The 27,505-nt window shown below is 42.8% G+C and overlaps 1 protein-coding gene across 2 annotated transcripts in view; it reads right to left on the bottom strand.

Annotated features, from left to right (window-relative positions):
- Positions 1-27,190, bottom strand: part of fndc5a (fibronectin type III domain containing 5a) — a 39,914-nt gene extending 12,724 nt beyond the window's left edge. The window contains exons 1-3 of one of the 2 annotated variants that reach the window (XM_063498268.1): positions 26,159-27,190; positions 5,900-6,015; positions 1,506-1,704 (exon numbers count right to left, since the gene is read on the bottom strand). In XM_063498268.1, the coding sequence (XP_063354338.1) occupies positions 1,506-1,704; positions 5,900-6,015; positions 26,159-26,216 (373 nt within the window). In that variant the 5' untranslated portion in view covers positions 26,217-27,190. The remainder of the gene's footprint in view (positions 1-1,505; positions 1,705-5,899; positions 6,016-26,158) is intronic. The other variant, XM_063498267.2, reaches the window with a different exon arrangement.
- Between the last annotated feature and the right edge of the window lie 315 nt (positions 27,191-27,505).

Genomic DNA, 27,505 nt, shown 5'->3' with positions numbered 1-27,505 from the left:
AACATGGTCAGCAACAACACTCTGATAGGGTGTGGTGTTTTAGACAATGCTCGGTTGGTACTAAGAGGGCCAAAGTGTGCCAGAAGCCTAAACTGTTGCTACAAGACAAGATGAATCCATGCTTTCATGTTGTTTATGCTAACCTTTGATCTGGAAATCATGACATATCAAACCAGGAACGTTTTCCAGTTTTCTGTTGTCCAGAGAAATGCTGTTCACTAGATATTTTACCTTGGGATGATTCTCTGTAAGCCTTAGAGATGGTTGTCTGGGAAAATCCCAGCACAGCAGCAGTTTCTGAAAGGCTCACACTAGCCCATCGGACACCAACCACCACGTTACGCTAAGGGTCGCCCAAATCAAGTTTCTTCCCTAGTAATAATTTAGATTATTAAGCTTGTATAAAAAAAAAAAATCAAAATGACCTAAAAATATTTATACTGGATTGATACTGGTGATTCAAATTCTTTAACAGCTTTTGTGGTTTATGGATTAAAAGCAGCGTCCCCTGGTGCAGGAACAGCTGTGTCAACAGTTGGTTCATTAACAAAAGCTATGGACTGAATTTGATGAGCTTTATTTTTAGTTATAATTTAATAGATTTTTCTGCCCCTGGTAAAACTCAGAGTGTGCGTTTGTGGATACGAAGCACTTGTGTTTATTTTGAAGTCATTGTTCTGCCTTTGAGGGTTTTGAAAACAGCAGGAGCAAAGATACGTCCTGAAACCTCAAAGAAACGAACACGTGCACAAACAGAAACAGAAGCAGGCTGCTATGAAAGCGCACAAGTTTATCTGTGCTGTTATTGATTTCTTTAAATTCTTCTCAGCTACACAAATAACACACAGACAACGCATCCGGTGCTAATTAGGCCTCGGCGGTGGCGAGAGCATCGCCTCACCGCTCTGCAATGATTGTTTTTGTGTTCTACATGCCTCTGCCAGCCCGCTCGCCACCAGAACAGAAGTTTAGACTCTTTCTGGCTCAACACTTTGCGAAGTATCGGAGTGAAGCTGCAGCTCACATGAGACATGAGTGTAAATGAGAGGAAGAATAGTTGGAGAAGCGCCTCAGCCAAAAGCGCATCGATTCCCCACCCCTCACAGCTCCCACTGCCTCCTCCCTGCGTCTGATAAATGCCTTTCCTCATTTTGGTTTACAGTGCAGTTGTGCAGAGCGTGTGCTGGGTGAGGCCACGAAGGCAAGTCGATACACAGTGAAGTATGCATCCCTCTCAGCTCTTCTACTCCCGAGTTGTGGTTAGAGGGGGCAAGCTTCAAGAGCACTTTCTTGTGAAATTTCATTTCATGGTTTGTGTTTCTATTGATTTTTATTGGTCTTTGGACAAAATCAGTCACAATGCTGTCAAAAGGCCAAGTCCCTGCTGCAGTCATGTCTGGAAAACCGACAGATTCAGGTTTTTTTTTCTTTTAAGTGTGGACGTGTTGGGTGACTGAGTGTATTTGTGTGGATGTGTATGCATGTGTGGCGCTGTCACGCTTCACCTTCACTCTTAGAGGCCTGAGTCTCGGCCTCCTTCGGCGTCCGGAAGCGCAGCGGTTCGCTCAGTGGGCTCGTCCCAGACATGGAGATGGACTGGACATGCACAATGTAGTCTGTCTCTTCCTCCAAGTCCCATAATGCACAGGATCGCGTGGTGGTGTTGACTTCCTGGATGAATCGCAGCATGCGCACGTCTTTCTTCTGTTGGAGGGTGACAGAGAGACACATGCAACCGGCGTTCACACTCGCACTTTATTTCACTAAAATTAAGCGTTTAATGGCCGTGGCTCTGGGTTTTCCTGTTAATGTTTTATTTCCCTGTACAGTTTTATAATTCCTGGTCACCTCCTTTGACCAGGAATTGTTAGTAATTATAATTTTTAAAAAAACTTATTCTTAAAGCACTTTTCTCAAAATTACAAAGTTTGTCACACAAATTAAACATATGCACATCAATCCCCCCTCCCGAGAATACTTTTAAAAAAACAATCAAGACGTGGCTACTCTGATCTCAGAGGTCCCACCGCTCGGGAACTCTTTGATTACTAGCCAAGATGCTGGAATAACCATTCACCAATTTAACACCCAGGCACATAAGAGGTAAATAAATCTTTAATGTACTCTGGAGCAAGGCCATTTAGTGCTTTAAAAGTGATTAGTAAGATTTTAAAATCAATTTGGCATTTAACAGGCAGCCAGTGTAAATTTGCCAGAACTGGAGTGATGTGTTCATGGTGCCAGTTAAAATCCACGCAGCAGAGTTCTGGATCAGCTTGAGCTGGTGATGTGAGCTCTGACTGATGCGGTTATAAAAAGTATTATCTTCTTATATCACAATCAGGATCAGTATCAGACAACTTTATTAATCCCAAAGGAAATGCTTTAGTTATGATGACTGGTGTGGCTCAGGAGGTAGAGCGGAGCGTCTACTAATCTCGAGGTTGGTGGTGCAATCCCCGGCTTCTGTAGTCTGCTTCTGAGCATCTGCAAATCCAAATGCATCCATGAGAGTATGTGTGAAAGCTAGGCACAAAAAAACACTTGAACGAGGCTTGTTGTAAGAAAGCGCATTCGGTGCTAAAATAAAAGCCAAGTAAAGTATTTGTCCATTTAGCCTTAATCAAGGCGGGTGAAATAAATGCAACTCGGCAGCTGACAAGAATGATCTAATTCTGGTAATTGTTCTTGTTGCGCTAAACCAGGGGGGCTGAAACAGAGATCGGTTTCAAAAACAGCTCCCAGGTTGGGAGCAGACTGAATGCAAAAAGCTTATTTTGGGCCAAGGTGGTAAATTTTAAGATTTATCTTTGGTGAGTTTAGTTTTCACCCTTAAGTGGGTAAGTAGATTACCAACGCTGCTGGTGTTGTTGGATAGTAGAGTGTTGGCGAAACAGTGGCTGAGAGGAAGTGTGCTTATAAAACAAGAGGGCCAAGGAGAGAGCCTTGAGGGACACCACAATTCAAATTTGACAGGGGATCATTCATTACCTGTGGACACAGACAAAATAAATTTAAATACATTTCCAAGTTGTCAAATTGTGTTGTTTCTCAGATCTGTCTTCAGCCTGAAGTGATATCCTTTGTTTTTGCCTGTTACTCATTATGTTTGACCTCCGGATTTAAACATCTGTGTTTTGGACATTTATTGTTAAACGCTGATTTAAAATGGGAAGCAAACTGTTTTGGTTTCTGGTTAAGAGATGCCTGGAACAGTTTTAAAATCACAGTCACAAGGACCACAGTTAGTACAGTTAGCATTGGAAAAACCACACAAAACTGTGTGGAGGGACACGTTGGAAAACCATAGGGACATTTGGGAGCACTTGAGTTGTGCTTGACTTCTGAATTGAAGTTTTAATTGTCAGGTGTATTTCATGTTAGTGTTATACAAAATAAAGAGTGAATATGCTTTTACCTTTCTTGCCAAGACTTGGAGGATGAGTTTGCTATATGATAGAGCAGGGGTCAGCAACCTTTAACACCCAAAGAGCCATTTGGACCCGATTTCCATGCAAAAGAAAACACTGGGAGTCGCAAATACTTTTTGACATCTAAAATGAAGATAACACTGTAGATATTGTTTTTTACCTTTATGCTTTGTGTGAACAACTAAGGTGTGTTGCTTATGAAATCCATGAAGTGCTACAGAGAAAATTACATTTTATTTATGTAATTAACACATTTTGAACTCTTAAAGAAATATAACAAAAGGAAAGACACCTAGCTGAACTAAAATGATCCATGTAGCAAACAAAAACTGTTGTGAGCCGCCACCCTTATATTGCCTTTGGGTTTTTGGAGCCTTGACCTGGCTTTTAAAAAATAATTGGAAAAAAAGCACTATGCTGCAAAAACAGAAAAATAGATATTTGCAAAAGTCTGCCTAAATATGTATTTTACCTGGTTAATGTGTGTGGCGGGGCGTGGTCTGCAATGCCGCTGCAGGGGAGGCGGACGCACCTGAGCGGCACCCGCAATCACGCCTCGCCGCCTTAACGTCTGTGCTATCTATGCTGTTGTGTTGGTATGTGTCGGGCTGTGAGCTGAAAAGCTACAGCCGGCTGTATGCCTTCAGCAGCCATGTGTGAAAAGTGGTCAGTAAAGAGATGCTGAAAAGCATGTTCATGGAAACATCGTCGGGTCTGCCATGGTATGTTTACAATGGGACTTCTGCTCCTGAACCTCTGCGCACAGCGTCTGCAAATCGGGGGTGTAAGAAGTCAGTTTCATCTTTATGCAGGACTGTAAGCTGTCGTCTGTGAGGCGTGAGCGGTGTTTGTTTTTAACATAGTTCACGGTGGAGAACAGCTGCCGACAGAATGTGGATCCGAAGATCCATAATTGGCCTACCTGGGGGTGAAATTCTCGATAAATGCACGGCGTTTCTGCGAGTATACCGGCTTCCGCGAGTGTGACGCTTATTTTGAACGATGAAAAAATAATAGAATATAATTTTATTTTTATATTTCAATATCACAATAATCTTCCAATTTAGAACTAAAAGTTAAAAAAGAACTAAAATAAATAAAATACACTTCAGCTAAATACTTATAATTTATTTTCCCAAACCACGCGGAGCCGCACTATAAGGACTAAAGAGCCGCATGCGGCTCCGGAGCCGCAGGTTGCCGACCCCTGTGATAGAGGATGAAGTTGTACAGTACTGATTAAAACCACCGCCACCCTTTTTGAATGCTTCAAACTTGTCATACTTTAAAATAATACAGCATCTGATATTGTATACATCTCTGTGACTGCAGCAGCTTTGACAAAACGGCGGGATTTGATGACCAGTGAATGAGAACAGCCTGAACAATAACCATTGCAAAGCAGCTGGATGTCCTCTGCTATTGTTTCTTATTATTAACTTTTATTTATAGCTTTAAACCACACATTTCCCAGCTTCCAGTGCTGCCATCAAACATGTCACTCCAGTCTCCTGTGGACGGGTGCATATGTGTGTTTGTACAACCACGAGATGGCAACTTGTCCCACGTAAATGCGTGGTTGTGCGAGAGATGTGTGTCTAAGCTTGCATGTTGACTTTTCTCCTGTCACACAGCTGTCATAGTCTGTCAGCGAGGGGACAGGCTGTCCGACAGGATGCCGTATCCTCTGATGATTCCCATAATGCATTCTGACTCGGAGTGAGGGAGCAACACAGGAAAGGAAAGTGGACGTGGCAAACAATAACCTGTGACAAGCCACTACTTAATTGAATTAGTTTGGGAGTTTCTTCAAGAAATCTTCTACATGCATTAATGAATGTACCTACATTGTTGGTACATTTACATGTACACTCAGGGGACACTTTATTAGGTACACCACCAGGAGCCTGAACCATTGATACGAATCAGGATGGAGCCATACTTTTATGTTGTTTTACTCCAAATTCAGGCCCTTTCACCCAAATGTCACAGCAGAAAAGGAGACTCATCAGACCAGGAAACATTTTTCAAATCTTCTATTGTCCAATTTTGGTGATGTGGTGTAAAATGTAGCCTCAGTATCCTGAACTTGGCTGACAGGAGTGGCAGACGGTGTAGTCTTCTGCTGCTGTACTCCATCTGCTGCTCAGTTTGAACTTTAGATATTTGCATTAATGAGGAGTTGAACAGGCGTATCTAGTAAAGTTGTACCTTTAGCTGTAAAACTGTAATATGAGTTGCAATAAATAAAAGGTTTGGATGATTTTATTCCCTCCAAAACTTGCCTGAATCTGCTAAATGCTTTTCATTTAACACTAAAACTTTGCTGTTTCTTTGACCGTTTCCTGATTATCACACCTTCAAAGTTTACAACAAATTGTGCACATATGTATTTTTTACTGCATATGTGCACAGTAATTAGGATTAATAGTTACAGTGGTATAGAGGGGACAGAGAGTGTTACCGACCTGCTGTGTGATGGCAAAGCCAATGACTGGGTCTCCCTCGGGGATGTCCCATGACACCACAGCAGAGTTTGCTTTCACCTCTCTGATGGTCACATTGACGGGAGGCGACAAGCTATCTGCAGAGATAGAGACAGAGAGAGAAGAAAAGGTTATTGTATGTTTTAAAGTATGAAGGAGCAGCTCTGTGAAATCACTAGAATGGCAGAAGTTTATTCAGTGGCGTGAATAAATGGCTCAGTTGAATCCATTATTAGGCCTGAGCACTGAAAGTGCGAATGCCCTATTGTAATCGCTCCCTTTCTTCTTGTTATTATCCAGACAAATAAATTGGCTTTTTGAGGGCTTTAACGTGTTTGAAAACTCACGAAACTTTGCACATGCGTCAAGCCTGGTGAAAATTTACTGGTTTTACTGGTTTGAGACCTGGGCACAGCAAAATGGCTCAGTAGCCATCAGTAGTACAAAGTGGGAAAAAAATTGGCTTTTACATAAATGTATGAAATTTTGTACACATGTGTAACATCCCAAGATATACCAAAAAGTCTGTTGGACCCATGTGCCAACTCACCACCACCATTTTGAATTGAAGGTAACATTTTGGCATAGATTTTGCCATTTCCAGGCATTGTACTGTTGCAAACTCCTCCTAGAGATTTTATCGGATCAGCTCCATATTTCGTCAGTCTAGACTACAGATCTGAGCCATATTAAATTGTGGAACTTTAGAGTTTTCACCTAAGGGCGTTTCTGAGGCACCACAGCGAATTTCGATCATTCGCTTTGAAATTATAATTGGCTCTTATTCCCACATACATTGACCGATCTGTACCAAACTTCTCACACGTGATAAAGCTACACCCCCCGAACACATTTCAACTGCAATATTTGACAGTGGTCACAGCGCCACCTACTGAGAACAGGAAATGTCACGTTTTTTTACACTTTGGGCTACAGTTTCAAGACGCTTGATGCCAGCAACCTCAAATTTGTTCAGGGAAGCCTGAAGGAGTTGGTCTTAGGTCACATTCAAAACAGTGAGTTTTCATAAGAGGGCGTGACTTCGGCAGCTTGGTGAATTTTGATGTTTTGCCATGAAACATGAAACTGCTATACCTCAAAGAAATCTAGTCCAATCTCTCCCAAACTTCACAGACATTCCTCTGACATAAGTGGCCTCACCTGCAAAAATCTCCATTACGTACACTTTAATGCCAGATGAATTCTACTTAATTTAATTTTCTAACATCAGTAAACCTCACCTGCTAAGACCTTAATCCTCTCACAAGCAGGTCAAAGTTCATTAATGAAAGAGAGAAACTGTGTTTGCCCTGGAGTTCATTCCCAGTTTAGCTGGTAACAACTCACCTGTGACAGTCCAGGAGGTCGGATGCATGCACCACCTCAGCTGGCTCATTTTGATGTGGAGCAGTAGAGGCTCTTAGCACCTCCCATCTGCCAAAAGATCCTCACCGTCTAAGTCAGCAGTCATAAAGGCTTAAAGGTTTGCGACCATTTGGCTAACTCCAGTTGGTGGGCGAGTTGGGTGGCAACTGGTGGCCAACTGGTTGCTGGAGGTTGTTGGCAAGTTGCTTGCATGAAATTGGTCACAATTCCAAGTACATGCTAGTGACCAAAGCAGTTACATGGAGTTTTTGTATACTGCAGCAGACTCTTTGTGACCAATTACATCTAGCAACACCCAGCAACCTCTAGCAACTACTCACGTACTGACTGGAATTTTTCCACTCACAAACCAGCTGGTCTGCAGGACTGAGGCCTTAAGCTGCATCCACACTGGGAATGACGTCGTGACCAAGACGATACAACGTGAATGACATTCTGCAACAAATTGGGTGTGACCAATGAGAGAAGTGAATACTGATGATGTGACCTGAGGAGATTAGCAATATATGAGAAGGTTAGCTAGGCAGCTGGAACCTCGACTACAAACGCCGTCAGCTTCAAAGCAATGCGCAACAAGCGACTTGTTTTCAGCCCTCATTTCTGCCGCTTGGACTCGCAGTTTCATTCTTTACGGTCACATTCAGTTACCAAAGGTGATGGTCATAGTGAGGGTGGGAACGTAGATCTACCTGTAAACTTTTTCATGCTGTATTTCTTTAAATAAGCACTTCAAAATTACAGTCAGGTGTTGTTACCAACATGGCTGCTGAGTGGGAAGACTGGGTTCTGGAGGGATTGGTTTATGGCGTCATCTTTTACTTCTGTGTGCTTGTTGGACCCATCAGCAAACTGTGACTGCAGCTAACGTGTGTGTGTGTGTGTGTGTGTGTATTAGTCTTGTTTTCATCTAAGTGTCATATTTCATGCTCTAAACACACTTCTAGTTTAATTGGGGTCACAGGCTACAAGATTTGAGAATAATAATTTGTCTCGTTATATAATTAAGTGTGAGCTGTACGTGTGTGTGTGCGGGTGTGCGTGTGTGCATCCACCGCCTGCTGCTGAATGAGACTGTAATTACTGTATGAGTTCTGAACAAGCACATACCCAATGGTGGCTGTATTACATGAACGTTTGTGCAGATCAGAAGATCAAGGCGAGAGATTAAATAACATCATCATTCGATTTGTCCTGAAATTGATTTTTCTTCACTTTCTTGTTTTATGATCACGTCTCCTTCTATTCTTCTTTTCCCTCAAACAGAGACGCCACACATTCGTACCATCATAGTTCAACTGTGCCCTAAAGTCACGATCAATATGCACCACAGATCCATAACTGACTGGAATTCATGTCAGTACAATCAGTCATGACTCTGTGATTTATAATTACACCTGCATGTAATGCCTGACTGTTATTCTAGTTTGTTGGCTTTATGAACTGGTTTGAACTGCTGAATCAAATATTCCTGCAGATCTTTAGTTAAAAACAGGCCTTATACAACCAAGTTTTACCATTTACTCTTTATTTTGGTCAACATCAGGACCATAACCTGTCCATACCTGTATGTTCAACTGCTTGCGAATTTAATCGCCCAATCACATGGGAGCAACTCAGTTCAAATTGAGAGTGAGATTGAGGAAGAAAAGTGATTTAAGTGACTTTGAACGTGCTGTGGTGATACCAGATGGTCTGGTCCGAGTGTTTCAGTAACTGCTGGGATTATTCCCACAAGCAGAAGAGCTTCTTCCTGAAGCACCAGAGTACTGTCATCTGAGTACAGGAAACTGAGGCTCATCAAAATTGGACAGTAGAAGATTGGAAAAATGTTCAGTCTCGACTTCTGTGGTGACATTCAGATGGTAGGGTCAAAATTCGGCATAAACAACATGGCATCATGCATCCCTCCTGCCTTGTATCAACAGTTCAGGCTGCTGCTTGTGGCATACTTTGAGCCTCTTGTAGCAACCGAACATTGTTAAAACATGCCACCATGTCAATCCCTTTATGACCACAGTATATCATCTTCTTATGGCGGCTTCCAGCGGGATGACGATGTTGAAGAATCCAGCAAATCGGTTACTTGAGCATGGCCTCCATAGTCACCACATCGCAGTCCAGTAGAGCACATATGGGATGTGGTGGAACAGCAGATGTCATCATGGATGTGCATCCCTCTAATCTGCAGCAGCGGTGTGATGCCATCACGTCAACACGGACCAAAATCTCTGAGGAATGTTTCCAGCACCTTGAATCTCTGCCAGGAAGAACTTAAACAGAGGTCTAATTCGGTAAAAGCAAGGAGTTTGTACATTTTCCAGTGAGTGTAGATTAAATCACAAATTCTCCAACTAAATGATGCATCAGTTCTGATATATCTGGTCCAGCTATCTGAAATGGATGAAGTGGAAACTATTAGGAATGTCAGAAACTGAAAACAAGGGCATTTTTGACCGTGCGTCCCATTAGGGACCATTTTTAAATTTGTGACATGTTTGGGATGTTTACGTTCTTGTTTATGCAAATAAAAGAGAATAAGCTGCTGAATATTAAGGTGAACAAACTAATGCAGTGTGTCACTGTCCCTCTCTGTTCTCCGCTTTTGGTGTTTATTGATATTTGTAACGAGGACCAGTGAATAAGGATGAGGAGAAGTGGTCCCTGTCAGTGAGGCTAATGGGACATAAATCTAATTCAGGTAATAACACAGTCAGCGTGTTATTAAATAGGTTAACGCTCGCTTGCCCTTCGACGGGAAAACCTCACAGGATGATGAGCTGCTGCGGCACTTGTTTACACCCTGACACACCGCACGTTTAGAAAGAGCGAAGCGGAGCCAAAGCAGGCCTCTAGGTTACTTGCTTCCACTCAGCCTGCAGCCGATGTTTTGATAAATAGCCCGACTAACAGCAGATGACAGGAAGGAGACCCACTGCATCTCTTCATCCGAGTGGGGGGCCTGGATGTTTGAAGTGGATTTGCTTTTGTTTACTGTCTGCTGTTTGCCTAAGGGACAGGCGCCATGGGCTGAGAGGGCTGATGGAACAGAAGAAATCACAAATCAAAGTCATTATCTTTCCGCGTATTCTCCTCCTCCTGCTTGTGAACTAATGTTTAGCTCCTAATGGAGAGAAAAACACCACTTTCATTATGTGCACCGTCGCTTTGTTTGCACATGCTCAAAAATATCTAGTATCATATATAAAAAGATAGAACTCGATATTATCCGATTTTATAACGACAATAACCGAGTGGGTTCAAATATGTTACACAGAAACACTTTGAAGGCTCAGTTTGTGTTTGTCATTCCTGCACTGCTTCCTTTGTTCTGATGTTGATTAGTTACTTTCATTCAGTTTTTTTGCAAAATGGCACCAAGTCACAAACCGACTCGTCTGCAGGTTTCATCTTCGCTTTGGGCTTCAGTAAATATCAGCATCAAAGGCTTCTGCAGCTGTAATCTGTACTGTACGTCTGTTACTCACGGCTCACTACAAAACATCACAGTTTAGTGATTAAAGTGGAAAAATACAATAAAATCAACAGTTATTAAAACATACATATACTTGAGATGGATGATAAAACACATTACAGTGGCACAGGTGAGTACATCACGGAGGTCACTTGAAGGATAAACATGTACAAAATTATTTTTTTATGATCACAAACTGTTTTCATGTCTCATTGCTGGTTTAATAAATAAAGAGCCTGATCAATATTTCTGATATGTTATTTAGTGATTTAAATTTGATATCTAATGTATCAACTGAAAGGTTTTTTCTCCAAACATTTGTTATGTGTAGAAACTGTTTTACTCATCTACGCTCTACCTGACTCTGCTCGGACCAGCTCATCATTTGGGAACTTTGCAGAGTGCCCTCTGGTGGACAAACTATGCAACCCACTCGTCAAACGGTTGAAGGGTGTTTCTCCCGTCTCTTCTTAAATTTGTGACTCCCTAAATAAGATGCATTAGTGTTTAAGCAGAAACGCCCCCCACAAAAACAAAAAACAGGTATTACACTGGGTGAATGAATGACCCCAGCAAAACAAAGCCTGTTTTTGTTGCTTTTCTTTCACTAATACTGGAATCCCTGGAAGAGCTGGGAATGACGTCACACAGCCCTGCCATCAGAGGCAAAAGGAACTCATTTATCTCTTGTTAATCAATACAGGTGAGGCTGGTTCATCAAGGCAAATGTCTTTAAAAGATCCCTCAAAATGCCTGCAAGGTCACGTGTGCATGCGATAAAACGGGGTTACATGACGGCTCAGGATCAGAACGAGGACATCAGTGAATCACTCTTCGGTGAGGAAAGTATTAAACATGACAGAAACACAGCAGCTGCTCATCACATATGTGCTCAGGACCCCCATCGTCACACTTTAACGTGGGATTTTTCAAAGAGCAGGGTGGAAATTTTCTCTGTTGCTATCATCGCTGATGGGAAGTTATAAAAATGGAGGAAAAACGTACGTTCTAACATGTGGTTAATATTGCTGTTTTTTAAAAAAGGGTTTGTTTGAAGTCATGTTTTTTTCTTAAACCTAACCAAAGATCAATCGAAAAGAAAACAAGAGTTAAAAATGGCATTACACAGGATGCAAACTCCTGTGTTCTGGGTGAAAGTTGATGATTTATATACAGCCACGTCTCAGTTCCTGTTTTCTCAGGGGAAGCCAGTCCTGACAAGTCATCAGCTGACAGAGACTACTAAAAAGCAAAAACTATAACTGAAAAGAAAGAAAGTAAAGGAGTGAAATAAACATCATGCAGAGAGAATAGAATTTATATTGCAGATGTGATAAGAGCATCAGGCTGGTGTGGCTCTGCGTCTCCTCTCAGTGATCACGGACTAAAGTCTGATCTGTAAAGCTATAACTGAAGCTTTGTACCTCGCGTCTCATGTCTTTTAAACCCTACAATTTTGCACAGAGCTTATTAGTTTTTAATAAAACCTCTAAACTTTGGATCTTGGTGAAGCCACTTTCTCTTTGCTCCTTAAAATGAAGCCGTCTGCTGCAAAGTTCTTTGAAATCAGGAATGTCTTTCCTGCTGGATGAGCTTAAATAATGAAACGCACACTTTCATTGATGTCCTTGACTTACTTACTTTGTTTCTTTCTCTTCTATTGGATACAGTGATGACTGGCTGTTGCTTTGCATTTTTGAATTATTGTGTTTCAAGTCTGGAAAAAAGACTGTCTTCTTTGTTCGTGAGTCCCAAAGATTAAAGGGTAAAAACATGTCCTTGTTATTTCTCCTCTGATTTCTGCTACATGAAGTTCAACTCTCTCTTCGAGTGTCCTCACATCCCACAACTTCTGGTCACTTTGTGCCCGTCTTTGGCTCCACTTCCTCATATGACTGCATTACACTTTGGGGACAAAGAGAGGGGATGCTGGCCGTGACTGCAGGTCTTAAATATCCACATGACATTAGAGTCCACTCTAATGAAACACCAGACAGATGTCTTCATAAACTCTCTGCAGCTCACAGTCTGCATCTCCCCGAGAGATGGGGGTGACTTTGAGCAATGACGGATGTGTGTGTGTGTGTGTGTCATTGTTAGCCCGACGATGATCAGAGTGACAGCTAGTTGTCTACCCCACACTGTGTGTGTAAAGGGTGACAGCTCCTTAATGCCCCCCTTCATTAGAAAACTCACCAGGACAGAGTGTGTGTGCATGTGTGAGCGCACAGTCAAGAGAGGAGGCTAATTAGCTGTTTCACAACACAGACTTGTGTAAACACACACACACACAGTCTCCGTGCATAAAGTCCATCATTGCTTAATGAACGCTCTCGTCTCTCCGTTGACCTCAGAAAGAAAATCCTCCCTCCTCCTGCTCCTGGTAGAGATTATGTAATGTTGCATACTTTAGTTTGCTTCAAAGAAAAAATGCTTTTAATAGAATCTCGTCTTTTGCTGATGATGCTGAAGTTTGCGCTGAACAGTTAGTTGAGCTGTTTTGTACTTTGCATTAGGGAGCTGACGGGTTAATGACCGGCTAACGTGTTCTCATTTACACCTCTGTTGTGTAATTTCTAGAAAAATTCAGAGCATTTGTGCAGAAGTTGTAACAAATGGTTTTTTATAGTTGGTTCATCGCCGTCTGTTTTATTATTATTTTTATATCGCTGAATCATTTAAAATCTGCTGACTTTAGGATTACACAACACAGGCCTATTGTTAGTGTTATACAGCACCTCTGTACCATGAGCTGTGAGACCTGCCTGTACTGTACACATGCTTTGAAAATGAAGTCTATGAGTAAAACCCGTCTTTCTTCACTACACCATCAGTGTGATACCTGGGCCGACAGTAGGGGCTTTTTCGAGTGGGAGATCATAAAGCTGGGTGGTGCTCCAGCTTCCATCCACCCCTGTGGTGTGATATTATTGATTGTACCACCTTATTACAGCTCTGCAATCCTCAGAAATGCCTCTCTCAGAGTTAGGCCTCTGGGCTGGTTCTGCTCCCTGGGATGCTAATGAGTTAGTCTGCATGCTTTTGAACTAACATGAAAACTGCCTGTTAGCTACATCATATTTCACTGTTATCTCACACTTAAGAGGCAAGTACAGGCCTCAGGTGCTGCTTACTTCCCGTTCTCCTCTTTGAATCACTTTGTGCTTCGCTGCACTGCTACTAATTCATATTTAGCAAGTTAAAACACTTAGTTCATTTCCAGCTAATAGTAAGTAAACAGTCACTTTGTATGGAAGGTGCAACAAGCAGTAGGAACACTTTGGCGGGGAGAATAATACAATTTTAAATTAGCACATGTTTATTATCCAGGGGCGAAGCTGACAGCAGTACCAGAGGAGCCGCAGTGGCTTGCTGCATGCCCCTCCATGCTAACGTGTTATTAGGCCTCCGAGCTGCGTGCGCTTCAGGCGCGCTGTGCTCGCAGAGGTCAGCTGGCAGCGATGCCCTCATTCATAGTTAATGTGCCATGATAGAGCCATCAGGATTTTGTGCTGATCTTGAATTTGCCCTTGCATGTGTCAGAGGAGACCTTGGCGTGTGGCCTTGTCCTTGCAGATGCACTGACTGAGCGGAGAGGGACCTGAACATGAGGTGTTTCTGTGTCTCCTTTAGAAGCTGAAGAAGTTGATAAATAATTTAGAAGTGCTTTCTAACGCATGTTTTACGCTCTCTCGTTTCATAATTGATTGCCATAATTCCTTTTCCATAACTGACAGCTGCTTCCCAGCTGATCCACCTCTCATCCACAAGTCTGCTTTAAATCTTACGTAAACCACAAACAGGAGCTCACCCTATGGATTTCCTCTTTTCTGCTGCTTCTTTGTCCCATCGTTTGTTTCAAACAGCTGCCAGCGCTGTTGGATCTGTATCCACCACCTCCGTGTCAGAGGAAATCCACCACAAACATTTCCTCTATTTCTTCTTTTATTCACTTTTGCTTTCAACACCTATTTTTCCTGACAGTAACGGACACTTGGCGCTAAGCCTCCCCCTCACACACACACACCCCCGCATCGTCGATGTGTTTTTGTCTCTTTCTTTTTATCTTTTGTCTGCATCTCCAGCGCTCCTCTCCATATTTCTGTATAGCTACTACATTGGGACTTTTTGGCAGCTCCTCCATAGTCTGCTGTGTACAGCTTTCTGCTTGTAACTGACACTTCAGTGGGAATCTGGGTGCAGAGAGGAGATGGTGGGTGAAAAGGGGAGATGGTAACCTAGCTGTGACTCATTCATGCACTGTTCTATTATTGATTAGCCTCACGCTGCTCACACGCTGCCTGCTGATCAGCTGGTTTACTGTGTAGGCAGATGAGCTGCTTATAAATGAAGAGCAGCTTTCAGCATGAAATATAATCCTCGTATAGTTTTTCCTTCACGGGAAAACGTCCCCGTTTGTAAGATGTAACCCACCGCTTTGTGTGGCTCAAACTGAGCATGTTAGCCGTTACCATCTTGGCTGTTAAGAGCCAAAATGAGGTTAGGGAGACAATGCAGGGTGACTTAATACCTGCTAATTAGTGCCAAGACCCCATCACACAGGCCTAGACACCAATTGGTCACCATCTGGTAAACACCTGTTCCTCAGGAATGTGCTCTAGGAGGTTTGCTAGGGTGAAATTGGTTGTAAAGAGGCATAGAGCACTACAAAGAAACACAACTCGTGATTGCTTTGGTTATTGGTGATTGCTGCAGTCACCGCTTTCACCTCCAGCAACCACTCGCCAATCTGCATTTTTTGGGAAAAATGCAGATTTTTCCCAAGCGACCAGGCTTGCTAATCTAAAAAACTGAAGCAAAGCCATCTTGAATGGCATATTAATATAATTAAAGAGCTTTAAAAATGCTCCAAAACACAACCGTGAAGTCTAGTTTTGAACAGCATTGACAATCTATAGTTTCAGTATTCAGTGCTCCTAAAAATGCACAGATTAGAGCTTTACAAGTTAACTACAGAGACTAAAACCTTTTCAGGTCAGGTCATAAACCTGCTGTAAATATGCTTTTTATTTATTTTAATATGAGAGTCTATGGGGATAGCCTCATGTGATCATTTGAAGGGCTGCTGTGTTTTGGCAATGCTTCATTTTAACCTGAGGGTTTCTGCCTGTTCTGAGCACCGCGATGAGCCTCGTTGTGAGACTGAGAGCTGTTTTTGCTGTCACCATCTTTCCTTTTTAAAACCAGATGTAACAGGAACAATACAAATTACAGGCTACCAACCTGTCAAAGCGTATTCTCCTCTGTTGTCCCACTGGATACTGATGGGTACCACAATTTAGCAAATGAACATCGTGTTGTATTTTATAAGACTTTAAACTAGGGACTGAGCTCATAAACTTGTTATTGTTTCCTGAGATCATAGCCTAAGTGGAGCTGTGGGTCGTTTTCCTCTTCCCTGGCAGACTAATTTTTTTTGCTGGCCGTTAAGACACTTCTGCACTGGCTTCAGACCATGTCCGTCTTTTATATACAGTCAATAAGCGAGGCTGTGTGGGTTTTCTGCACGTGTGCCTCTCTGTTCTCCGTGGTCCAGTCTGCGTTTGTACACAGCAGCTCTGTCAAATTATCACACCTAAGGGTCCTTCTGTCCCTTTGCAGAGAAATGAGTTATTTACTCCAAGGAAATGAATTTTCCAACCGAGCGGACCACAAGAACAGGGAGGTGGGGAGGGTGGGCTGTAAAACTGCATCTCTCTCCTTCCTTTAAGTGCGCACACACGCACATTTCTCTAATTAAATGTCAAAAGGCAGCGTATGAAAATCAATGCAGCATTGTGTTCAGAGAGAAAGCCAGGCAGCTGATTCAAAAAGGCAAAGGAGTGCCGTGAGGCTGATTATTTGACAAGCCCACTGTTAATGAAATCTACTCTCAAATCAGGAGCAAGCCACCCCCCCGGCAGTGAAACAACCGTGCTGTGGGACGGGGCTGACGCTGGGCTCACAGCTTGATGCGACGTTATGAATATGATATTAGCGCTTCATAACATACTTTCCGCTTTTCTATGTATTTCACTTCACAGTTACTGTAGCTCCCCCTCTCTCCCTGTGGATTTTCTTCCAGCCTTTCAAGCAACTGGGAAAGTAATGCCTACAGTATGTGCCTGCGAGGATTCATATCACAGACAGGTGCAGGGGGGGGGAGCGTGGAGACAACGTGAACAATATGCACCTCCGTGTTCTTCTCCCTTTGCCACTGGCGCTCTCCATGTTCCTCTTTGAGTTTCTCTCTCTCGAACGCCATCTCCCTCTTGCATCCACTCCTTTTCTTTCCTTCCATCCATCACTCTCCGTGTGTGCGTGCGTCTCTCTCTCCCTCGCAAATATTCCCCTAAGAGTAGCACATGCCCTGAGGCGCCTTATGGAGGATCGAGGCCCCTCTCTGCCTGAACCAGACTCGTTGCTCGAGTTTGAGAAATTTACAGCATCTTAAACTTTGTGGCCACTCTGGCAAAAGAACAAAAATATCCCCTGACTTATTTATGTCAGAGACACTGGGGGCAAAACATTCGGGACAGCAGACAAACGAGCAAAAGTGTGTGGGTAACGGCAGGGCAGGTACCTTCCTGTGGGTTCCACCTGTGCCTCAGATTATTCAAATGTAAAAAATACATCATCTGGCCCATCACACATAAAAACGATCCCCCCACAAAACACAGCAGCAAATAAAAATAGTATTTTTATGCTCTGCTGAGGAGAGCTGGATGAGAAAGAGAAATCAAGTGGCCTACGTGCAGTTTTGTGCTTAAATCATCATTTAAACAGAACCAGGCGGATCGATTTCTGCTGCTCCCGCTGTGGTTCTGAATTGGAAATTTGGAACCACAGTACTAAGCGGCTGATTACAGACCGTAAAACTAAGTGTGCTGTCAGGGATGTAGGCATAAATTATGCATCGCAATCACTGAAGGGATGCATGTCTGTCTTCATTCGGAACAAGGAAATAACTATTTTAAAAATCAACACAATGTGATGACGAAGTTTTAGATTTTGATATGGTTTCAAAATATTAACAAGATAAATGGTTGAACTGTGTAACACAGTGCGCACAGTGTACATGCTCAAAAGGGAATAGGAAGGAATATAAACTTATTTAAACCTAACACTATTGATAAAGATATTTAATCATATTCTATTTTATTAACCCAAGCACCATTCTACTTATTTAAGATGTTTCTTACATACTTGTGCATGTTGTAACTTTTAATAGCTGTAAGAAATATTCCCATATTTTGGACAGATAAAGCACATCTTATATTAAATAGCTATACGCTTCGTTATGATGGAGGTTGTAGGTTGGTAGAAAGAACATAGTTCCTAGATTAAAACCATGATTTCTGAAACTGACATTTCTCTTCACTTTTTTCTATTCATTTATTCATTCAGTCACTACAGCAGCTGCAGCATTACAGACCAGAACAATATAAATGTTTGATTTTGGGTGAACTGGCCCTTTAAGTCTTCTGTATTTTCTTCTGCTTTTGAGTCTTAACTTAACTTACAGGGGGGGAAAACCTACAGTGACCAGCCGGAGAAAGAGCAGAATGGGGTAAGAGATTAAGAAAGAGGAAAGACGACATGGAAGTTTTTACTCTGTTTAGCTTCATGAATACGCGCAGTGGAAAGCTAAAGATGGCCAATATCACTTAAACCAGGAATCCATTTTTGCCAAGCAGGTGAGTCTTTCCGTCTGGTGGTGACCAACCTTTCAGCGGCCGTCACACCAGCTAAAAACACCCGTTTGTGGACTGTTGTGGAACCGAAATATGAAATATCACAGACAGATTTTCTTTAAGCATGTGTTAAAGGTGCCAGTTGTGCTTGAAGGGCATGTTGTACACTCGGGTCAGCCTTAAATTTCATACTAAAGCTTGCGTGGTGTCGTACATATTATCCTGTGTATGAAATAAGTAAGTGTATTTGCTGATCTTCAGGAGTGGTGGAGGACTGTTTAACCATGTCCCAAACACCATCCCAATCAAAGCTGGGGTTCAGGGAGCATCTACTGGCAATGAGAACAATAAAACCTGGAGATGGTTCCCAGGGTTTCTGAATCATACTGCATGTGATGGTTTTTTTAAACTTTGTTTCCAGACCACTGAAAACATCTAAGGTTGAACATTTATGGAGCTCTGCAGGCATGTGTGTATGTGAATGAGCCTGCACGTCTGATGAATCTCTTCTTTGCTCACCGAGTGAACATGTTAGTAACACAGCTTTACATTCATGCCACCAACTCCCTCCAGATGGCAGCTTCAGCCCTCCTCCTCCTACTCCTCCACCTGCGCACATTCAGACGTGATGCTGGGCAGATGACTGACTGCGTCAGAGAGCTATCACTGCCGCGTCAGTTTTTTGGCATGGCTGCTTTGTTCTCCCACGGGCCCAGGGTCCATATGATTGCACCAATCTGTCCTCTGATGCCTGTTTCACTTCAGTTTTACACTTCAGACCCAGCAGCAGCCACAGCCGGAGGCACTGTCCACCCTATTCTCATGAACAAGAGCTTTCTTCAAAGCCTTCAGATTTGGCACAAGAATCGACTTGGAAGACCCGCTCTGATTTTAGTGGGTCAAGGTTTCACATGTGCAGATCTCAATTATCACAGAAACAAACTAAGAAATACTGCGACAACACTTTTATGCTCATTATTCAACGCCATGTTTCAAGAGCAGAAGGAGAGATTGTCACCATATTTCTGAATTTGCTCCCGGCCTAAAGTACTAAATTTCCTCGGGAGTCTTCACAATATGTACAAGTCCAGACAGACATGAGTGGACTTGAAAGGCATGCAAACACAAGCTGGTAATTCAAGAAATTAGATCAAAGCGATGCTGCTGAACAAATACAAATGTGCTCTGAGAGAAACCTCCAAGTAAAATGACATTTGTTTTCCAGCTCCTGCCCTTTGGTCTCACTCCGAATGCTGCCACCTCTAAAAGCTTCAGTCTGTATGCTGTTAACTACAAGGCCATCGCTCTATTCATCTGCATCTTGCAAAGCTGCTGGCGAGCTCACAAAGACGAACTCAAACAGGCTTTTTTGAAGGGAAGAAGAGGGTTAAGGAGGTTACACGGTGCTGCAGAAAAGAGCAGCAGCATTGTGAAGTCGATACAAACGCTCTGCCGTGCTGCCACTCTGAAACTGGTTTCTCATCACGCGTCCTATCATTCGCCTTGTCAGATGACAACATGTGACGGGGCGCGGGAAGGATTAAGAAGGATTATCAGGGGACTATTGACAGTTACAAAATGTAACACAACAGGGGAGGATGGACTTGAATAAATAAATAAAGATTGTATTATCTATTATCTCACTTCTGTGCTGGAGAGATACACCAGTTCTGTCAAACCAGGCTTATAAATTAGTTCTATTTTCATCTTTTTTATTCTGTTTCACACAAACTCACACTCCAGAAACAAAAGAATGGAAAGTCACCTTAATTATTTGCCAATAAGAAATTATATGAAGTGCTAATATTGCAGCATACATCACACATAAAGATGGTCTCCATGGAAATTGTAAAAAAGAAAGAAAGAAGATAATATAAAAAAAGGTATGTGTATAATTCAAACTAAAGCATGACCTCAGCGGTGTAATCAGTTTGTGGTATAAATATATAATCCTAAAGCAGCTGCTGATTTCAGCATGGCTATATCCATCTTTCAGAGGCACTGACGTCTCATTACTCAAGCTTTTAAAGTTGTATTGGTGCAAATGAATATCTAAAAACCTAAGACATGCCTGGGAAAATCAGTCGCCCAACTATTCCTCTTTAGACGTGTTTGCACGACAGGAAATATATCTGGTTACATGATGTGCGATCGCTTGCGGTAGAAACCCCTGAACTTCTGTCAGGTTAAAGTTGGGTTCATGTTCAGTCAGACTGAGCTGGCATTTCTCACGGGTAATGTTGAGAAAAAACTCATTTATTCCAAAGAGGCTGTGATCACTGGGTTTCCCCATTGAAATAAAATGTAGATTTAATTTAGCTGCAACTTTGTGAGATGCAGGGTGTGCCTCCTCCCTACACATGCAGGTTTATGGTGAACACGGGTGGCTTGGCTCTGTGTATTCACGCCATTGTTACATGCACTTGCAGCATAATAAGAGATGTCCCTGTCAAGCCCCCAAATCTGATGCAAGATGTTTGTAAGAAGAAAGTGCAGCGACTGTATAGAAAAAAACAAAACAAGAACGCAGCTTTAAGAGAAAACGTTCCAACTGTAAACAAGGCTGCAAACAGCGAATAATTGCCAACAGTTAATCATGCTTGTAAAATGGACTAACAAACAAACAGATAATCACAGACAAAATCCACATCCCCTGTGAATCTCACACACAAACACACACCTGCCATCCTTCCCGAGGCCCCATAATGAGCCTATTCAGAAGGAACAGTGATGATTCAACCCTCCAATCAGGTTCCTGCTGCCCCAGATACCCGGCACGTCTACAGGACACAGATTTGAGTAAAATCGGGGCAGAGGGGTTGAATCCACAGGACTGAAGCTACAGAAAACAGCTTCTGATTTTAATTTCTGCAAACGCACTGTTGTACGTGAGAGCCTGACACCTTCTCTCTGTTCACTTACAATCACTCACCTAATTTCATGCATGTGACGAAAAGTGCCGTCTTGAAACAATAACATCGGAGCGCTGCAGGTTGTTTTTTCTTTTTTAAATGAATAATGCAGCCCGGTGTCTGCTGAGCAGCCCTTAAAGCATAAACAAGCATTTGTAATTTGAGAAACTGCTACGTGTGATAAATGGCACAGAGAGGCTCTTCCAAAGTCACATCTGTTTTGATTTTGCAGTATTTATGCATTTCTGTGATGGATCGGAAGTCTCATAAATATTCAGAGTGTGAGTTTGACAGTGTGAGAGAGAGCGGGAGATGGGTAGCTTTTACAAACTTTGGCCTCTCTGTGGATGCTAAATGGCTTAGCACCTGACACATAATCTACTGTACTAACAGAGAATGCATCACCTGGCAGGTGGGTGCCATAATTTTCTTGGATCTTTTTGGTTTACAGCTCAAAAAAATCAAAATTCTGTTATCTCTTGAAAGATTTCCCTTTTTCATTATTATAAACATCCCTCAAACACAGAAAAGCGCCTGCAGCTTTTCCATCTCTGTTCACTTTCTTGATTGATTCATTGACTTTTCTTTTTGTTCCCCAAACACAGAACCGTTAGGGAGGAGCAAAATTGCCTGCAAGGATTTATGGCCTCATTTAGATGAATGTGTTAAGAGAGTCAATTTACATTTTAAATGGAAACATTACCCTTCCTTTCACAGGACCAACCGACTGTTTATGAGTCCCTGTAAACACAGACAACCTTAAAGACATCACCACGGTGTCAGTTTTACTCCTGCCGGCCCACCTCTCTGCTTTGGCACTGGTTTGGCCTGCTTTTCCTGCTGCAGGTGTCTAACTATGTTTAAACTAAGTGGGAGACAAAAGCTTGAATCATGCTGGAGAGGGAATCCAAAAGTGTCACCAAGCATTTTGACTCACTGAGGTTTATAATAGTAAGCCAAACAAATATGAAAAAGTAAAAATAGAGTGTGATGATGTGATAATTTTGAATGATCCTGATCTGTTGGATTTTTATTTATTTATTTATTTATTTATTTATTTATTTATTTATTTTTAGATACATTTAGGAGATGAAAGGATTTAAAGGACACAGAAAGATTCAACAGTGGTCCTCTGGCCTGAGTCCAGGGACCAGAGGCATAAAACTCTGCAGTAAAACAGTGAGTCACATTCATAAAGCTGTAGGTCCTCTTTAATAATCACAATCCATTAACTGTATATAAAAGATGGAAAGAGCCGCCATTGTGAAGATTTGAGCCAAACATTTTCAACAACAGCATCATCTGAGGTGAATCTTCATGAGCCAGCGAGCATGGCCTGATTTATTCTCCTCTTGTAATTACAATAATTTACAAATTTAACTTCATGTTCTTTTTAATAAGACTTTATTTATTTGTTGGGCTTAATCATTACTTTTAATATAAAAGTGTTGAGAGAGATCACAGAGTGAGGGAGCTGAGGGTTGACCTCGAAACGACTGACAGTCGTTATGTTGCCCCCTGCTGGCCATAAAAAAAATGTAAGTTTTACATGCCGTCTTGCGCATGTGCACAAGCTGGATTTGTACCTCTGTCTTCATCCATGAAAGGATGCAAAAATCCTCATTTTTTTAGCATTTGCATAGAAAATCGGCTTTTGTGCCTCACATTTTGAGACACAGAAATGAAAAGAACTATTTTTGTTGGCAGAGAAGTGTTGAAAAGGAAAAAGGATTTTAAATGAACTCAACTTTATAAGATCAGAGGAGAGGGCACTGACAGAGGTTAAGAACAAGCAGAAATCTACGGGAGGTGGCAAAAACTCAAGTTCCTCCAGTGGCCACTTAACGGAGTCAGTCTCCCTGTGTTAAACTACCCAACATCAAAGTGTTCAAATCTTTATTTACAGCCTGAAATTAAACTCAGTGTTGGGCTCAATGGATAGTTTCCCCCTTCATGGTAACTCTGAGCTGGTTGAATTTGTTTATGTCCATCAGGGGCATGGCCACATTGATAGACAGGTGACGGGGAGCTAGAGACAATCACTGTCTGCTCTCAACTGCGGTGCTGCGTTTGAAAGCATTTTAATGGATTATCTGACTAATATCATGGTGTGCTGTGTGGAGCGGACCATTCAGGTAATTTGTGCTTTTGGTGAGTCAAAGTCTGCTCTTTTATTAGTAGCTTCAAAATGTGGAGTCTAAAACCAGTGGGCGATGTTGATCAGCAGCATTTCTTTCTCATGTAGAAAAATTGAAAACATTGTTAAAAATGATTTTTTTCTTATTTTAAGGCGTCTCGGTTAAAAATGTAGTTAAACTTTGTTACACTGACAGAGATCACAGTGAGCTGTGTGGCCCACCATGTTAAATGAGCTTGACATCTCTAGTTTCAGGTATGTGGCAGTTAATGAGAGGAACAAGGCAACGTGTCTCTAGAGCACGTCAAGAACATCCAGCAGAATCTTACTGGCTGAATTCTGAAGGTGATTTCAGCTCTGTTAGCTCGGTGGTGGATGCCTCTGCCCAGCGTCAGCTATCCTCCACCTCACTGCATGCCCGGTTGGATAAATGGTGCGTTTAAAATTGCTGATGAAAATCTCAGATCTGCTCTCAACTGCTGTGATGAAGCACCCACAACAGGTGTAAGCATAAACAAACACTTGATAACATTTGGAACTGCATAATTGTCTCTCTTTGAATGAGGTATTTATAGGGTTAATAAAGGCTTTATAACAGAGTAAGGTTCTGCTGAAGTCCTTCCATCCATTTTCTTTACTGCTCATCCATTGTGAAGTTGTGACGGAGGGACTGGAGCCTGTCACAGGATGAGAGACTACAGAGCCTCAGTCTATTCGAGGACTAACACAGAGAGAAACACACCTATGATCAAATGTCTGTCCAGCACATGTTCGACTAATAATTGTATCCAACAGTCATAGCTGTTTCATAAGAGAAACAACAAACAGGGATGGAGCGATTCTGGCTGATATTTAGATTTTATTTTCCTTTCATCCACTATTTCTGCCAAAGAAATAATAAAAGTCTACATTAAAATAATAATAATATTAATAATAATCACTGAACCGTTTGAAGGGTTTAGGCTCTTTATCGCATCATCGTTCAGCATCTTGCACAAAACTGATGCAACCCAACAGATCAACACTGGCTGCTGACATCAGTACAGACTAACTGATATCAGCTGATACAGATGTTCATCCAATATAAATGCAAAGAAACAAACTCATAAAACGAAGCAGTTAAAGCTGCAATCAGCATCATTTCTGCACACTGACGGGAAAAAAAGTTCCTTATTGCACCTTTAAAGGTGCTGCTGCTTCCATCTAAAGTGCTGCTGTTATTCTCCATCCGTCTACACCAGTTTTAAACCACTGGTGGCATTTTCTACTTTAATGCAACTATAGAAAAATTCACTTTTTGTTTTTCAAGCGTAATATTGTTTACAAGGTATCCATTTATTTATTCATGCATTTTGAAACAGGCATTCAGATAGTGGTTTTATAGTCCTGCTTGTCTCACACAGCTTTATCCATCATGCATTCCCCCCTGTGGTCAGTTTAAGCAAGCAAACTAACCTGACATACTTGTCTTTGGACTGCAGGAGGGAACCCACTTGTAAAAACCCACCAGGCACACGGAGACCAAAGACTTGGGAGGGTTTAAATTTGCAAGCATGAAATGGTTTGTTTTAGTTGCCAAGAAATAAAGAAGAAATTCTACAAATGTGCACATTGTTGACACTACAGAGGTCTAAGGGGCACATTTGTGTAGTCTGTGCCTGCAGGGACCTAAACGGATTTTTACTGTACATCTATTTCTGGAAGTTTAGGAGACGAAAACACACACGACTGAGGGTGTGTGTGTGTGTGTGCATAAGTGTGTGCCAGAGACAGGAGCAGGCTAGTGATGTATCGTGAGTGGAAAGGCTGTGGAGTGGGAGTGTGCCGAGTGAACTAAAGGTGCACTTTGATGGCAGGAGTGTAGTGTGGCACTTCATCACAGAGAGCGGTCAAGTGTGTGTAGTTTGAGATCTAAAAAGCCTGTTTTAGAGATGTGCACACACACAGGGTGAGCTGGATATTTCCACAGCAAGCATCAGAGGGCCCCTGTCGCTCCAATCATGTATTTCTAGTGGCCAGTGGCTGTCGACTACAGTCAGACTTAGAGGAAAGTGTCTGTAATGAGCAGCGGAGTCAACAAACGTCCCTACATATGTCTAATTTTCACACTGGGATAGTTTGCTTGTGTGTGGACATGCAGCAGTTTATAGTACCGACCTGAAATGAGATTCAAAGGTCAGCTTGGATCACATCAATCACACACACACCCACGTACACACAGACACCGACACACACACACACACACACACACACACACACACACACACACACACACACACACACACAGTAGCATAGTTTAGCCCCACTGTGTCTGGTGATGTGGATCCCTCACCACCACTAACTGTAGCATGTTTAATTAGACGACCGCACAGAAATGCATGTATTGTCTTACAAACACAGCCTTTCCCCACAAACACACCAGACTACGCAGCGTCTCACAATAGCAACACCACCAACAACAACACTGAATTAAATCTGAAGCCCAGCACCAGCAGCATTTCTCTCACACAGATGCCGATAGAGGAATTCTTCCACGGTTCGTTTAGTTGGAAGAAAATAGAGATAAAAGCCACTCTGGAAGGTGCTGCTGCGCTGAAATTCGCGGAACATCTTTGTAATTGCACACATTCGTAAACTTACCCGCTGTGACCAGAGAGACGCCGACACAGCTCAGGACGAGCAGGAAAATTCTCTCCATGTTTCTAACGCCAAGAGGACGCGCGGTCCCATGCACTCTGGCCAGGGGAGCCGTGTTAACCGCCGCGTGGTGCTGCTTGGCATTCACGTCAGTTCGTGCGTGTCATCTCGACTGGAAAGGCGACAACGGCGCTCTGTCCGCGGGCTTTTCAGCACCTCGGACAGCGCTTCGGCAACACCTCCGCTCACTCGGCACCCTCCAACCTCAGACCAGCAACCTGCAAACAGCAGGTGAGCTTCATCATCGATGCGTCGTCGATCCTCCAACTGTGCTCCCAAATCCTCCCAGATATGCAACTGCTTCTGCTGCTGCTGGTGGTGGTGATGATGCTGGAGGTGGTGCTCAGCACCGCTCAGCTGCTGCAGACACAGTGAAACGTGCTGGCTTTGTATATGAGCGCCTGGACTGTCCCTGCCCGCCACACTGACTCCAGCGAGAGAGAGCGAGGCTGCAAACCCCCCAAAGACCCCCCGGCTGCGACAATAACAGCGAAAAAGTCAAGAAATGTCCAAAAACTACAGTTCAGCTTTGATGTTTTTCTGTAACACTCACTCCACCGCTTCTCCTCCTTATGACCTTATTAAAAATAATAAACACCCGCCTTCTTCCACCCCTAGTAACCCACCCTCCACGCCTCAGAGCCCAGCCAGCAACACCACGCTTTAAAGACCGACTTCTCCCAGGCCTCCGAGAGCGAGCACAGCTGATCGACTTGTCACCAAAAGCCTCTCCTTTTCTCTCTCATCCTGCAGCTTCAGTTGCCCACTCCTGTACTCTGAATTACTGCTGCCCACTCATCGATTAAATATGCATCCACTGGCCCACGCAAACAGTTGCAAAGACAAAGTCTCAGCGGAGCCGCTTTGAATCCTTTCCCCCCCACTTCAAAAACAAACACGTGCCTCTTGACTTTACCACTGAGTTGACATCCTCACCACCATTACCTCCGCCACCGCCTCCACTCCCTCCCGTATTCGGCTCACGTTGTTTCAAAGCGAGCAGAGAAGTGGAAAAAAGTCTGCATAATTACCTCAGATGTTTTCCCCTGCAGCGCGATGTGGACTTGAAGCTTTCCGGGATGTTAGTTTGTGTGCGTGGAGGGGAGGGGAGTGTCAGTCCCGAGTCAGGAGACCGGCACTGTCCCCTAGCTGTGTCCCCAAGAAATGTTTTCTTTACCCCGCTGTGCACCTCGATTCATAGCCCGCTTCCTCTGACGTGCTTCACAGCAACACTGCTGGTGGTGGTGGTGGTGGAGGTGGAGGGGTTATTGTGCTGCTTTTTATGCATGC

This window comes from Pelmatolapia mariae, linkage group LG16_19 (assembly GCF_036321145.2).
Source record: "Pelmatolapia mariae isolate MD_Pm_ZW linkage group LG16_19, Pm_UMD_F_2, whole genome shotgun sequence".
Taxonomy (NCBI): Eukaryota; Metazoa; Chordata; class Actinopteri; order Cichliformes; family Cichlidae; genus Pelmatolapia; species Pelmatolapia mariae.
The sequence above is the reverse complement of the archived record's forward strand: the minus strand, read 5'-3'. Positions and strand labels throughout refer to the sequence as shown.